We start from the raw sequence: 14,131 nt of genomic DNA on the forward strand, positions 1-14,131 counted from the left end.
TATATATATATATATATATATATATATATAAACTTGGAGATTTTTGGAATTTAAATGGATAAGGATGTAAATATGCTTGTGAAAGGTTGGAGTAGTTCAAAACAACACAGACAGAAGTTTATTAAATTGAGTTGGGGGATCAATAAAAGCAAGAAATGATGTGTTAAGATGTGTAATTTGAACCAGCAGAAATAACAATGAAATATTACATACCATCTCTTATGTATTATTGTGTTCTATTTACTTAAGTATATACTTATATTAATTATTATGTTGTAATATTCTTAAGTGTATCCTGTATTATATACTTTTTCTCGTGAGTAAACATATTGCTAAAATCAAAGCTTGCCATTATTAACTTGGGTTTTTATCCTTTGTTTTGACATTTTGTCATGTACAAAGGATTGATTCAAACAATTCTGTTGCTTCTTGTGGTGACCAGTAGTTGTCAAAATTTAAGAAAGTAACGGAATGTTTGAAGTAAGAGTGAATTATTCACTCCTTTGATTGATTTAGCTATTTAATATGTACACAATTACGGTGGTAGACAGACTCATAGAAAACCTAGTGTAGTGTAGGGTAGGTTTGAAGTATTTTGATTAAGTTTACATTCACATAACCATAGAGATATACAAATATATCATTGATAGTTACAACAGAAATATTTGGCTGAAGACTAAACAACTTTAAAACATTTAGTGATCCTGAAGAACCATTTGAGGGCGTTCAGTCTCACACAGTTTATTAGGCAGTGGTAATGTTGGACATAGCTCATCATTGGCCTGTATTCAAAATGTCCATAGTGTAGGTTTTGTAAAGGTGTGTGGTTTAGTAGTTAGTGTATTTGGCTCACAATCATAAGGTCATGAGTTCAATTCCCAACGGCACATTGTGTCCTTGAGCAAGACACTTTATTTCACATTGCTCCAGTCCGCGCAGCTGGCAAAAATGAGTTGTATGTGTAGTTCAGTGGGCAACCTTGTTGTGTTCGGTGTGTCCTGCTGAATCTTCTGTGTGTCTGTGGAGTATTCAGTCACTTGCAAGTTAATTTTATGAGCTGGCTGTTCTACTGATTGAATCAACTGGAACACCTGATGTCATAACTAACAGAGTCCGGCCAGTACAATTCAAAAATAATTTTAAAAGTAAAGTGAAAAAAATCATTTTGGTTCTTGCAAAGAATTTCCTTCTGAGTTCCCTCAAAGCTTGATCTTAAATCTTCCTGTGGAAGCTCAACTCTAAAGCAGCAACAAAAAGGAATCGATTTTAATTTTGCTGATTGAACATTTCTAACTGTTCTCAGTAACCACTACAGACCATCTGTATTGAAGAAATTGTTGCATCTTTGTATTGCTCTCCTCTCTTTGTAGTTCCCACTCTTCGAGTGTGCGTGGCTCTTCTGAGCTCTCTGAAAATTTGTAATTATGTTAGTAGGGTCTCCTATCCTTTCTGACATTGCAGACATTGTGAATAGTCACCAATGACTCTGTCACAGCTCAGCATAACCAATCCTGAGAGAAGAGAATAAAAAATTGACCCCAGTATTGACTGGTACTTTATTTATTAACATCCAAATGGATGAAAGGAAAGTTGATCTGAAAAGGATATAAACTCAGAACCAAAACAAATATTACCAGGCATTCTACTTGATGTTCTAGCTACTCTACAAATTTATGTCATATTAATGTCTACATTAACCCTTTCGTTACCAACCCAGCTGAAACCGTTTGTTTTCATAAGTTTTGAATTAAAATCTTCTGCCAAACCTTAGTCACAATTTATGTTCCTAACACTAGCTTAATGATAACAAAGTTATTTTACCAAATTCTTTGTTATATTTAAAATAATTGAAAGAAACACAGAGCATCTCAGAATAAATATGGTAACAAAAGGGTTAATATATGTACGAATTTATAATATGTAGGAGTACATGTTTGATCTCATGTGGTGAAGCAGAAAATAAATATTTTGAAGACAATGTAGAGACAATAATATGCTTTGGTGAAATTTGAAGAATTGGTTACTATTACTAGGAAGTTCAGCAGTAGAATAGTTTTTTTTTTTTTAACTGTTTCAGCCAATTGGCTGCTACAAAAAACTCTCTTTTCCTCTCTCCTTCCTTCTCCTCCCTCCTCTTATTACACTAGTTAGGTGAAATAAATATTGGATGCCACAGGAGCTACTCAGAAGAGCCCTTCTGAATCCATCACACTGTCAGAAACCCTTTCATATCATATCATCAGCAGATTATCTCAGGGTCACAAGTGTGCTTACACTGTAAAAAAATTTATACTAATCATGACTGATGAAGTTAGTGAATGTGATTAATTTTTTTATGCAAGATATTAATTTTTTTAATTCAAGATATTAATTCATTAAGGACTCTAGACAATTCATATCTGGTAATGGACACTGTATGTTATGTGAAAATCTTCTAGAACTGAAGTTGATCAAAAGAAAACAAAAATGTCTGTGTTGGCATCAGCAAAATGTAGTTTGGTTAGAGGAAGATTCACATACAATAAGTCCAAGACAGTTGTCGGCCTAAACATTTTCCCAGTTCAATGTTTAATAGTTCTTTAGTAAAAGGTGTAGTAGATATGTAATTGAATGTCATTCATGTTAATCGTTATGTGTATGAGAGAGAATTGAGTGTGATAACTTTTTAATACTGTTTAATGTCTCTTGGATTTCCTTTTTCTTTTAACTTATCAACTAACTTTAAAGAATAAATTTTTCTCTTCTTAAATTCCAGGATGCTCGAGCAGCATTCCGACAAGAACTCTCTGAGTCGACACAGAAACTTAATGCAATGTCTAAAAAGCTGGGTGCATGCATTGATAAAGCTCGACCATATTATGATGCAAGGATGAGGGCAAAAGAGGTCAGTTTGATTGCATTAATGATTTTTGATGCACACACACACACACACACACACAGACATGCACTTATGCACACCCTATAGAAAATAGTGGAAGGAGTGAGCTGTAGGCTTTGGATTCCTTTATATTTATTTTAATAGCTTAGTCAGAGGAGGAATGGCAGTGCCTATGACCATTTTGCAAAGTCTCCAAAGCTGATGAGAAGTGGGGTAAGTATCCACAATTCATAGGTTGTTCTCAGGCTGGAGACCTGATCCAAATGCTAGCAATAGACTGGTCTCTGTTAAAGGTACCCAGTCTACTACCAATGAACTGCTACACTTCATTTGATGGGCTTCCACACAAGCTCAGTCTACTCACTTTCACTCATGGGGCTTGGAACAACTCAAGACTAAGGTAGGAGACACTTGATACAATTGCACTGGTGGAATTGTATCAAGAATTATATGATTGTAAAGTTAATCTCTTAAACACTCAGCCAGGCTTGCACCAATTTTGGTTGCAGACATAGATGCAGCCATGGCCGTGTAGTTAAGAAGTTAGCTTTCCAGCTACAAGTTTTGGAGTTCAGTCCCACTGCAAGCTGACCAAAGTCTTGCAAGTGGATTTGGTAGATGGAGATGGAAAGAAGCCTATTGTATATATATACACATACATACATACATGGGTATACTTATGAAATATAATGAACATTTAATCAAAGTTCTTCCTATTTTACTAACACATTGAAATGATCTAGAAGTAAAAGTTACAGAGTTTTCAAAAAAAATCATGCTTAAATGATAAATACTTTTGACACAACCATGTGTGTAATTACAGTACAGACTGAATTTCAAAATTGAGTTTAAACTTATTTAATTATACTATCGTTATCAAAACAAATTGATTTTCTAGAAAAAAAAAATGTGAGATTTTCATAACGCTGACCTTATTGCAGGTGGACTTTTACAAGCTGCACCAGTAAAATTATAATGTCACTTTTAGAATTACTTTTTGTTTTTGTTTAGGATTTGTGTATATTTTCAATGTATTTTTTTATACAGCAATTATAATAAATCTGAGTAAAATCCTTTTTTCCATGTATCATAATGCTTAAAGCATTATGATGTATGGAAAAGTGTATATGAATATTATATTATAGTGTATGGTGCCATGTAAAACCCACCTAGTACAATCTGTAAAGTGGTTGGCTTTAGGAAGAGCATCAAGCTGTAGAAACCAAGCCAAAAAAGAACTATGGATTATGGTGCAGTCCTTTGCCTTACCAGCTCTTCTGAAGCCATCCAACCCATGCCAGCATGGAAAATGGATGTATAATGATGTATGGAAAAGTGTTTATATAAAATATATTGATTCCTGATATTTCATTGTCCTCAATTATAGTACATATTATACACAAGTACATATATATAGATAAATAAAGATTGTTTTTATGTTGAATGGATACTAAGTAATATTATTTCAATCTGTAATATTATTATAAAAGTCCTATCAAAAACAACACCTCATTCAAAACTTCCACTATTATGGATATATCAATTGCTTAGTGTATCCTTCTGTGCTCCTTTTCTTGTTAATAAGGCTGACAACAAAATTAATGCCATATAATATTTGATATATTCTGAAACACTTTCCAATTTTCTCTAATTTACATTTAAAATTCAACATTTCGATATTCCCAGATATCTGTATTTTTTTCTTCATAGCCTGTGACTCCAGTTTCTCTACCACAAAATACAAGAAATTTTAAGCTGCATGAAATAGCACCCTTTACACCAAGTACACTATTTTATCTGATACAAACACTAAACATACTACCGACCCCCTTCCTTGCTATAAATATAACTGTCCTCATTGGGTCGAAACTCTGCAAGTTTATGAAACTTGAATAACTGAGGCTGTTGTTCAGTAAGCAAGTGTACCTTATCTATCTCCCTTGCAACTTTATGAAAATGTAACCTTGTCATTCATTAGTCATAATTTTATATAAAAAAATAATGATAAATCAGTAGGAAGTTAGTAACATTTGTAAATTGCTTTGTTTTATTTATTTTTAACTGACAGCCTTTTATTTATCTATTGTATTTTGTATTTTAGTGATTTAAAACTGAATTATGTTTCATTTATAGGCTCATATTGAGACTCAAAAAGCTGCTGTTCGTTATGAAAGAGCATGCAGCATGCACGAAGCTGCCAAAGAGATGGTGCATCTTGCAGAACAAGGCTATATGAAACGAGACCAACCTTCTGATCCAGCATGGCAGGAAATGCTTAATCATGCAACCATGAAGGTGAAGAGATATTTATTTTTAACATTTCTTTTATTCGCTTGATTTTTGTTCAAACATCATGTTTTCGGGTCTATTTGTGAATCCTAGATTGTAAAGATAAGATATGTCTATTAATTTGTTGTTTACATCATTTTAAAAGCTTTATAAAATAGTGTAAGTAGTTCAGTGTTTGGTAAAAAGGCTTGGTAATAGTTTGTTGAATTCCTCATGGCTTTGAGATGAAACCCTGACTGTTAGAATTTTAAATCATAACCATGAGAAACGTCTTCCATCTTATCAGTGTCAATAAAGTAAATATTTATATGTTTAGGTTAACTTGTTTTGAGTAAAAAAAATGTTTAAAGTTCAGTTTTATTCATCACAACATTAATCAAGCTTTTGAAATACTGGTTCAAATTCTCTTGTGAAATCAATTTTTTAAATGAATGATTAAATTTATTGCCAGTATTATTGCAAAAGCGCTTCTTAATTAGTCACATATCATTCTAAAGATATCTTCCTATATTCCAACATTTGTGTTGTTCTTTCCCTAGTTGTAGATTCAGTGTTTTGTGAAAGAAATTCAGATAATTTAAATGTAATGAATAAGTCAAGCTCTGTTTTAAAAAATAACAAACATAAAAAGCTGGAGTTGAACTGAAGAAATCAATAGATTAAAGTTCAATATGTGTCAGACTAATGGTTGAAGTAATTGATTTTAGAGGCAAAGAAGTGGAAATAACAGAATAATAGGTATTTATGATGTTTGACTGTATTAATGAGAAACATATGGCCATTTTGCTTCTATATTGTTTAATCCAGATGATGACAAATTGACTTTGACATGAAATGGATAGGGGTAATAGTACCACTGACATATTCTTCAGAATTATTAAGAATCAAACTATTTTAACTGACTTTCATAGGCACAGGTGTGGCTGTGTGGTAAGAAGCTTGCTTCCCAACCTCATAGTTTCAGATTCAGTTGTAGTGTGGCACCTCGGGCAAGTGTCTTCTATTATTGGCTCAGACCAACCAAAGCCTTGTGAGTGGATTTGGTAGACAGAAACTGAAAGAAACCTGTCATATGTCTGTGTGTGTGTGTTTTGTCTCCCCCACCACACTTGACAACTGGCATAGGTTTGTTTACATCCCTGTAATTTAGTGGTTCAGCAAAATAGACAAATAAAATAAGTATCAGGCTTTAAAAAAAATGTACAGCATGGTCACAGTCTAATGATCAAAACAAATAAAAGATCTTGCCAATGTGGCCAAATTTTATATTGTGTTAGTGAATGCAACATGGTCAAAAGATTAATAAGTTTGCTTCCCAATCAGAGGGTCTCAGAGGTTCAATCTCACTGCATGGCATCTTGGGCAAGTGTCATTTATTATAGCCTCAGCTCAACCAAATCTTATAAGTGAAATTCAGTTAATGGAAACTATGTGGAAGTTCATCAGATTATACCTGTAATTCAATGGTGTAGCCTTGTCACATACTGTGTCACATTGATTCTATTTGAGGATTGCTAATGGAACGTATGCCCGTGGAATACTCAGCCACCTACATAATAATTCAACGAGCAGGTAGTTTATCTGATCAAACACCTGATTTGTCATTGTCGAGACGAACGGTTCCATGCCATTGATCTTGTTTTCTGCTGCTTGCTCTTAAATTACAATATCTTTATTTAATCTCAGGTGAATGAAGCTGAGAAGGAAAGAATCGAAAGTGAACAGTATCATGAAAGAACTACAAAAATCTTCAAAGAAGCTGAGGAATGTGTTCAGCAGCTTCAGAAAGACTTAAAACGCTCCATCAGCAAGTCCAAGTGAGTATTTATATTTCTGTCTTCTGTCCTTTTCCACTGTCACCTATAAAAGTAGATATCTGTATGTTATCACCATTAGCATCACAATAGTAAATTACTGTATTACACTGTATTATTATGTCTTCGATAAAATAAGTCGTTTCCCTTTGTGTTTGTACTAATAAATAACATCTGGAAGGCTGTCAATTTTCTCACAATCAACTGTATCTGTGAATATAATCTTTTGTAGTCTTTAAGAAACAGTTTTGATCTCAAGAGGTGTTTTGCATTCATATTTTCTCAGTTTTATAATCTGAAAGCTTTTCTCAGCAACTGTTATTACATGTATAATAAGACAAGTATTTGTGAAATATACATAAGTGATGTCATTATCATCATCATCATCATCGCAATGATTGTCCTCGTTTTAATGTCCACTTTTCCATGCTTGAATGGACCAAACTGAGGCAGGTTTTTTTCTATGGCTGGATGCACTTGTTTCCAAGCAAAGTAATACTTCCCCATGGCAAGATAAATTTTCACAGAAAACTAGAAATGGGGGATAGTGTTCGATGGTGATTCTGTGATGTCAAAACAAAGAGACAGAGAGAGAGACACACACACACACACACACACACACACACACACACACACACACACACACACACACACACACACACACACACAGAGTCTCCATCTACCAAATCCACTCACCAAGGCTTTGGTTTACCATGGACTGTAGCCTCTTTTGATGCTTCTGCTTCACCATATTTTTTTTCAAGTATTTGTAATAATAATGCAGTGAAAATAAACTTAAATACAGCTACCATCTCCAATATCATTGTTATCACCATCATCTCTTCATAATGTCTGAATGAAGTCCTATGAACATAAAGGATGGATGAAATTACAACAGTACATCTCTCCACGAGTCCCCCAACTATTCTTGAGTCTGACCTAATTGTTTTATCCAAAGTCTTTGGTCTTCTATACCCTGTTTAGGCCTCTTTCAGTTTCTGCCTACTAGATCCACCCACAAAGCTTTGGTTGGCCAAAAGCTATAGTAGAAAAACACTTGCCTAAGGTGTTATGCAGTGGGACTGAACCCAGAATCATGTGGTTGGGAAGCAAACTTTTTTGCTTCATGTTCTAGTTAACTGAGTCTAATGGGAAGAGTAATATTTTTGATAAAGGACAGCTGGGTTGGTTAATGTATCTTGTGTAACAAAAACAACAAACGAATTGTTGTAGGGATTAAAATGGACCTTTTCTTTTCTCATTAAACTTCTCAAATCTCACTGTTTCTTCACATTTTCTAATCATTTAGTAACTAGAAATTTTAATATGCATGTGCATTACAAGTTGTTGGCCACAATTTTTCACCTCAGGAGCTCAAATTTTGTTATGGGGAATATCTATTTAAGATGGTCAGAGGCCATGTGGTGTTTTCTGATAATTTCTATAAGCCCAAGCAAAGCTGAATACTGTTACTAGTATACTTATATAGAATGCATCAGACATGTATAATGTTGATAACTGTACAGCTATTTATTTGAAACCATTAGCTGTACTCATTGAGATAGTGTGAAAACATCCTAGTGTTCTCTTAAGTAATCATAAATATAATTGGGAATCTTCTGTTTTGAAATAATTGCTACCTATTGAGCTTTGAATCTAAATCACTGTATACATAGCAAGATATATCATTAACTGCCATTCTAATTTGCATATAATATTTTAATCAGCCATTGGTCAGACTTATACCAACAGCATTAAATATCCTTAGAGATATTATATCAGTGTACATTCCTCCTTAAATGTGATGTGTGATTGCGATCACAGCTGTATTGTTGATGACTGGAATGGAGTATCAACAACAAAACATTTCATATAATTTTGTAAATTTTTGTTGAGAATTTTCTTATTGCTGTTGAGTTTTGAGGTAGACGCTTCGCATACCCTTTTTTGCTAACTTAAAGCTGTTTTTTTTTTTCCACTGCAGGCCTTATTTTGAAATGAAAGTAAAATTTAATCAAGTGATGGATGTAAGTATTTTGGTTTTAAATGTTATGAAATATTAAAATACTATTAATTGAATAAATTAAAAAATTTAATTTCTTTTTTTTAATTTAAAGATCTTTAGTGAATATGAATGTCAATTTTAAAGTTATAAAATGAACAGGTTTCTTCAGAGAACAAAGTAGTGGAAAAGTAAGTTTGTAAAGAATGGAAAAAGGATGGTAAAAAAGCAGAATTAAGAGTTGAGAAAATCCAGTTATATGGTAAATGGCTGATATTAGTTTGTAAGGTGGCTAGGTTATTAGGAGCAACACTCGTGGCATAAGATATGTTAAGTGTTCAATATATACAAATGCACACATACACTTTTCCACATTTTGTGTTATTCAAGCTATTTTTCAAGACAATTTCAAACAGCAGAAGAGATCTGTGGAAAGTGGGAATATTTAACTATTTGTAGACTCAGCATGACTAACTACAACATCTACACCACCATGAGTAGCATCATTCATTGTCGAATTAAGGATCTAAGGCATAAAACTGTTTCCTGGTCTGTTTGCCTGTAACTAATTTTACAGAGTGTTGTTTAATCCTATGTCAACCTTTATTGAGCAGATCTGTGATCAAAGGTGTTCCAGTTCTGACCATCTCTTCCATTCGTATATCTAGAATTACATTGTGCCAGCTCTTTTATCTTTTTTTTTAAGACACTAGAGTGTGAACAGATGATTTGGTTGTTATTTCTAGTAGGTTGGGTTACTATGTAGAGCAGGGGTTTTCAAACTTTTTGACTTTATATTTCAGGCTTTACCTTAGGGACCCCTTATAAACGCTTATGAAATTTATACATAAATATTTGCTTAAAATAACATATATTTTTACATTTATTTATTTAACAGTATTTAACAAATAGGTTTATTGTCAATTAAAAGATTTCAATTAAAAAACATATATAAAATCAAATTGCCCAGAAAAAGTATTTGCTGTCCACGGACCCCGTCTTGTCCTTGCGGACCCCCTGTCTTGTCCTTGCGGACCACAATTTGAAAACCCCTGATGTAGAGGCTCGTAGTTGTAATTTTTCACCTTTTTAATAATGATGCTTCACTTAGTTATTGAGCAACTGACACAGGTGGATAGATGGGAAGTATTATGGATGTGGGCCTTACAAGGGTTCTTTTTATGTAGTATCAAATATCTTGACAGAATAATCTAAAAGAATGGTGAGATTGGATCTTATTAGCTAAAGTTGATAGCTTAAAGTAAAAGTGTTATTCCTTCACACTTGCTAGTTGATGCTTTCTTGACCAAAATCTAATGCTAGTTTTGGTGAATTTGTGGAATAAAACAATTCCTGCAGTTTTTAAATAGACGAAATTATCTTGAATTATGAGGTGGTGAGCTGGCAGAATCGTTAGAATGCTGCGTAAAATGCTAAGTGGCATTTCATCCATCTTTACATTCTGAGTTCAAATTCTGTTGAGGTTGACTTGACTTTTCATCCTTTTGGGATCAATAAAATAAATACCATACCAGTTGAGTACTGGGATCAATGTCATCAATTTACTCACTTCCCCGAAATTGCTGGCCTTGTGCCAAAATTTTGAAATTATCTCAAATTATTTAATTTGTATTTTGTATTCCGGTGAATAAGAACCTTATCTAAATGATGTTTTTATTTTTCTTGCAGGAACAAAAGCATCGAGTAAGTCGTCTGGAAACGGAAGTTATTAATACAAAGTCTGCTTATGCAGAGGCGTTGAGAAATCTTGAATCCATCAGTGATGAAATACATGAGCGGAGGCTTGAGAAAAGTAAACATCTTCAACTAGGTGTTCGTGGTTCCGGAGTTGGGTCTGAGACCCCATCTCCACCTCCTGGTCAAGAGAAAGGGTCTGAAATTGGAGATGGTACCGTGGTTACTCATATTAGCACGTGTACTTATAGTTCGAACATACTAACCACACCCACAACTTACCAACAAAGTGCTAGCAAGGAACCGGTCACATTCTCCATAACTACCACTTCTGCTACTGTTGAACAAGATTCTGGTGTTAGTCAACTGAAAGATGACTGTGATGAATCTGAAGGATCATTTGTAGCCCCATCTGTGATTTTCAGCTCTCCAGAGCAGGCTCGGCGTTTGAGTTATCGGCAAGCTATTGAAACCAACAGCTATGTATCTCCAAATATCACATCAGAAAGTATTAGCCCCTCTGACTTTGAAGAGGATTATGATGCTCCAAGTTTAGAAGAGGAGTATATTTCATTACCAAGTTACAAATCAAAGGTTAAGAATTCTAATAATTTTAACTTTGTTTCCGAAAATCAGTTTTGTCAGCAATCAGTTTTTAGCCCTGACAGCCACAACCCAAACAGCACGCCTCTTTTGAAGAGCAATGAACCGCAAGCCTCTTTACCGACTGAAAAGAGAGCCACACTTAAAACGTTGGGCAAAAGTAAAACTGAACCAGGTCCAACTGTACAAAGAGTTAATTCAGAAATGTCGGAATGTTCTCCTTCAGTCATACGTAGATCAAAATTGAAAGGCATCATTTTACGTGTAGATGCTGAAATGGACCCATATATGCAAGGCTTTCAACAACGTAAAATAACTAATGTCCCCTCCGTTAAAAACACAAATGAGGGAACAAAAAATGAATCTCAGCCGAAGAATACAAAGATTTTAAACTCAAACAGTGAGACAGCGTCACCAAGGAAAACGGGAACTGTCAATAAACCACATATTACACCAACGAAATACGTGAGAGGTTCCGAAGGGAGTCCTGTACTTAAAATTCCTTCTCCCGCTTCCGATATTATGGATGATTCGGATACAGAAAGTCTTGCCAGTATTGGTCAGATGCTTGACGATGAGCAAGTGGAATTGCTTACTTTGGACTTCTCCGATGACACTTTCATTAATGCTGCTGACTCTGTGAAAAGTGACCGATTTCAGAAGACTGACTGGCATCGAATGAGCCTTCCTCCAAAGTTGAGTCACTTAGAATATTATTTGCAGAGCAAGTCTCTTGACTTGACAACAACACCGACGGGTAGAACAGACATTGGACTGGAAAATCTTGAGCTGTATGAGAACTCTGTACCAGAACCTCAGCAGGTTCCTACATCTTGACTTTAGAAAAGATAGATCTTGTTGAATTCCAATTGAATATAGATTTCTGAGGCAATAGATCTTATTAGTTTGGTGCTCACTGTTAGATAATTTTGGCAAAAGTTCCAAAATGACTTACTGCTCTTTCTTGTCAAATTAATCTGCTGTTGGTGCTGCTCCTCTTATTAAGCCTCTGATTAATTTATTAATGGCAGTTAAAAAAAACCCCTTTTAACTGCATCTTTGGTTTGAATCTGTTTTGGCGTAATAACTTTCTCTACCTCTTCATTTTCTTCTCATTAATTATTTCCATGGGTTTATTTTAATTTCCTTTCATTACCTGTGAAGGATATCATTTCTGTTGCTGATGACATTTTTCGTTTTTGCTCTGGGCTTTTTCTTCTTTTTCTTTACTTCATATAGATCTATTAATGACATCATTTAAAAACAAAATTGTGACAAATTTATGAGCGATTCCTACCTTAAAGAAATCCCTACCTGTTTCTCCAATTTTAATTTTTCTTTAGAATTATTCAATCAACTACATTAGTATACTTAAGGCGAAGAGTTGCAGCTTTTATCTTCATTTTTTTATTAACAGTAACTTCCATTATCTTTCTTAGATTTTCAAATGCTTGCCTTCAAATCTTCAAATTTTCGAAAAATATTTAAATGGTGCCAAAATGTCTGCTCCTAACTGCATTTTTTTTTTACCTCTAACTCTGTTCTTTATATTATTTTGAAATTATATCAATAGAATAAGTTAATAAGCAGCTTGAATTTGCCATCATATTTCAGTGTCTTTACTGAAACTATCTATTTCCTACTCCAGCAGATTTTACTTAAATTTACTATTGTTGTCAGAACTGCAGAGTCTCAGAATATTCTTCTTCTCCTTCCCAATTCAATTATTTATGTAAGATATTGAACATTTTTTGAAACTTTTTTTTTTTTTTTTTTGTAATTCATTTGATCTCAAAAGAATCTTTCCCTTGTTAACTATCTTTTTTGGTTTCCTTCTTTTCAACACTCTTGCTGTAATAGTATGACTACATCTGATGCAATCCCTTTACTATTTTAGCAGCAACAGTTGTTGATAGTTACATGATGAGATTCCGTATTAGTGATATTTGTATAAAGTTTGTTTCTTTTTGACTGTTTCTCCAAAACTATTTTAAACCCTCATCACAATACTCTGGATTCTAGTTCAAGTATATCTATTTGGAATTGTTATCTTTGCTAACATCAAAAATCTGATTTAGCAACCATGTTATGCATATCTATACATATATTTTTCTATTTATAAAGTAAATAACTTTTTCACTTTGTAAATTTCCTTCTTGTTAACCTCAGTCACAGTCCAGGAGTACATTGTTTTTTTTTGTCTTTTTTTTTTTTAATTCTTTAAATCCAGGTAACTGAAAAATATCAAAACAAGTTTATTGATTAAAAAGAATGTATATTATTTGCATTTTCTGTAAGCAGAATACTTAAGACTTAGCTGGCAAGTAAAACTATGTAGAGTTATGAATTTATATATATAACAAAACAAAACATGAAAGTGGGCATTTTTTGATATTATTTATTCTCCATTACACTTGTTTCATTTGCCAATGGGAATTAAAAGTATTTACATGTTAGACAGACATGTAAGGAACTTCTTACTAGAAAATCTTCAATGTCTGTCTAACATGTAAAACTGTAATTTCTTTTAGTAAATGAAGCATGTGTAATGAAGAATCAATAACACTAAAAAAATGTCTACTTTCCTGTTTTATTATACAACAACTCTACAAATAATATTTCCATAATTCTCAATTTTAATGTATTTTGACTGACATTCAGCAGCAACTGAGACCACATATTGCATTGTAATAAGCAGAAGTGTTTCAAGAGGAACAGCTGGGATTTAGCCTACTTATCTCTCTCTCTCTCTCTATATATATATATCTACATATACATAAATATATATATATAAATACATCTATATATATATATATATACATACACACACGCACACACACATATATATAT

At 33.5% G+C, this 14,131-nt stretch overlaps 1 protein-coding gene across 1 annotated transcript; it reads left to right on the forward strand.

The window, feature by feature from the left end:
- Positions 1-793: 793 nt before the first annotated feature.
- Positions 794-14,114, forward strand: LOC106875772 (uncharacterized). Its single transcript, XM_014924035.2, has 6 exons — positions 794-804; positions 2,728-2,884; positions 5,012-5,173; positions 6,854-6,984; positions 8,966-9,008; positions 10,673-14,114. Exons 1-6 carry the CDS (start codon positions 794-796, stop codon positions 12,116-12,118), a joined length of 1,950 nt encoding a protein of 649 aa, XP_014779521.2. The 3' UTR covers positions 12,119-14,114.
- Positions 14,115-14,131: the final 17 nt, after the last annotated feature.

Source organism: Octopus bimaculoides, chromosome 17 (assembly GCF_001194135.2).
Source record: "Octopus bimaculoides isolate UCB-OBI-ISO-001 chromosome 17, ASM119413v2, whole genome shotgun sequence".
Taxonomy (NCBI): Eukaryota; Metazoa; Mollusca; class Cephalopoda; order Octopoda; family Octopodidae; genus Octopus; species Octopus bimaculoides.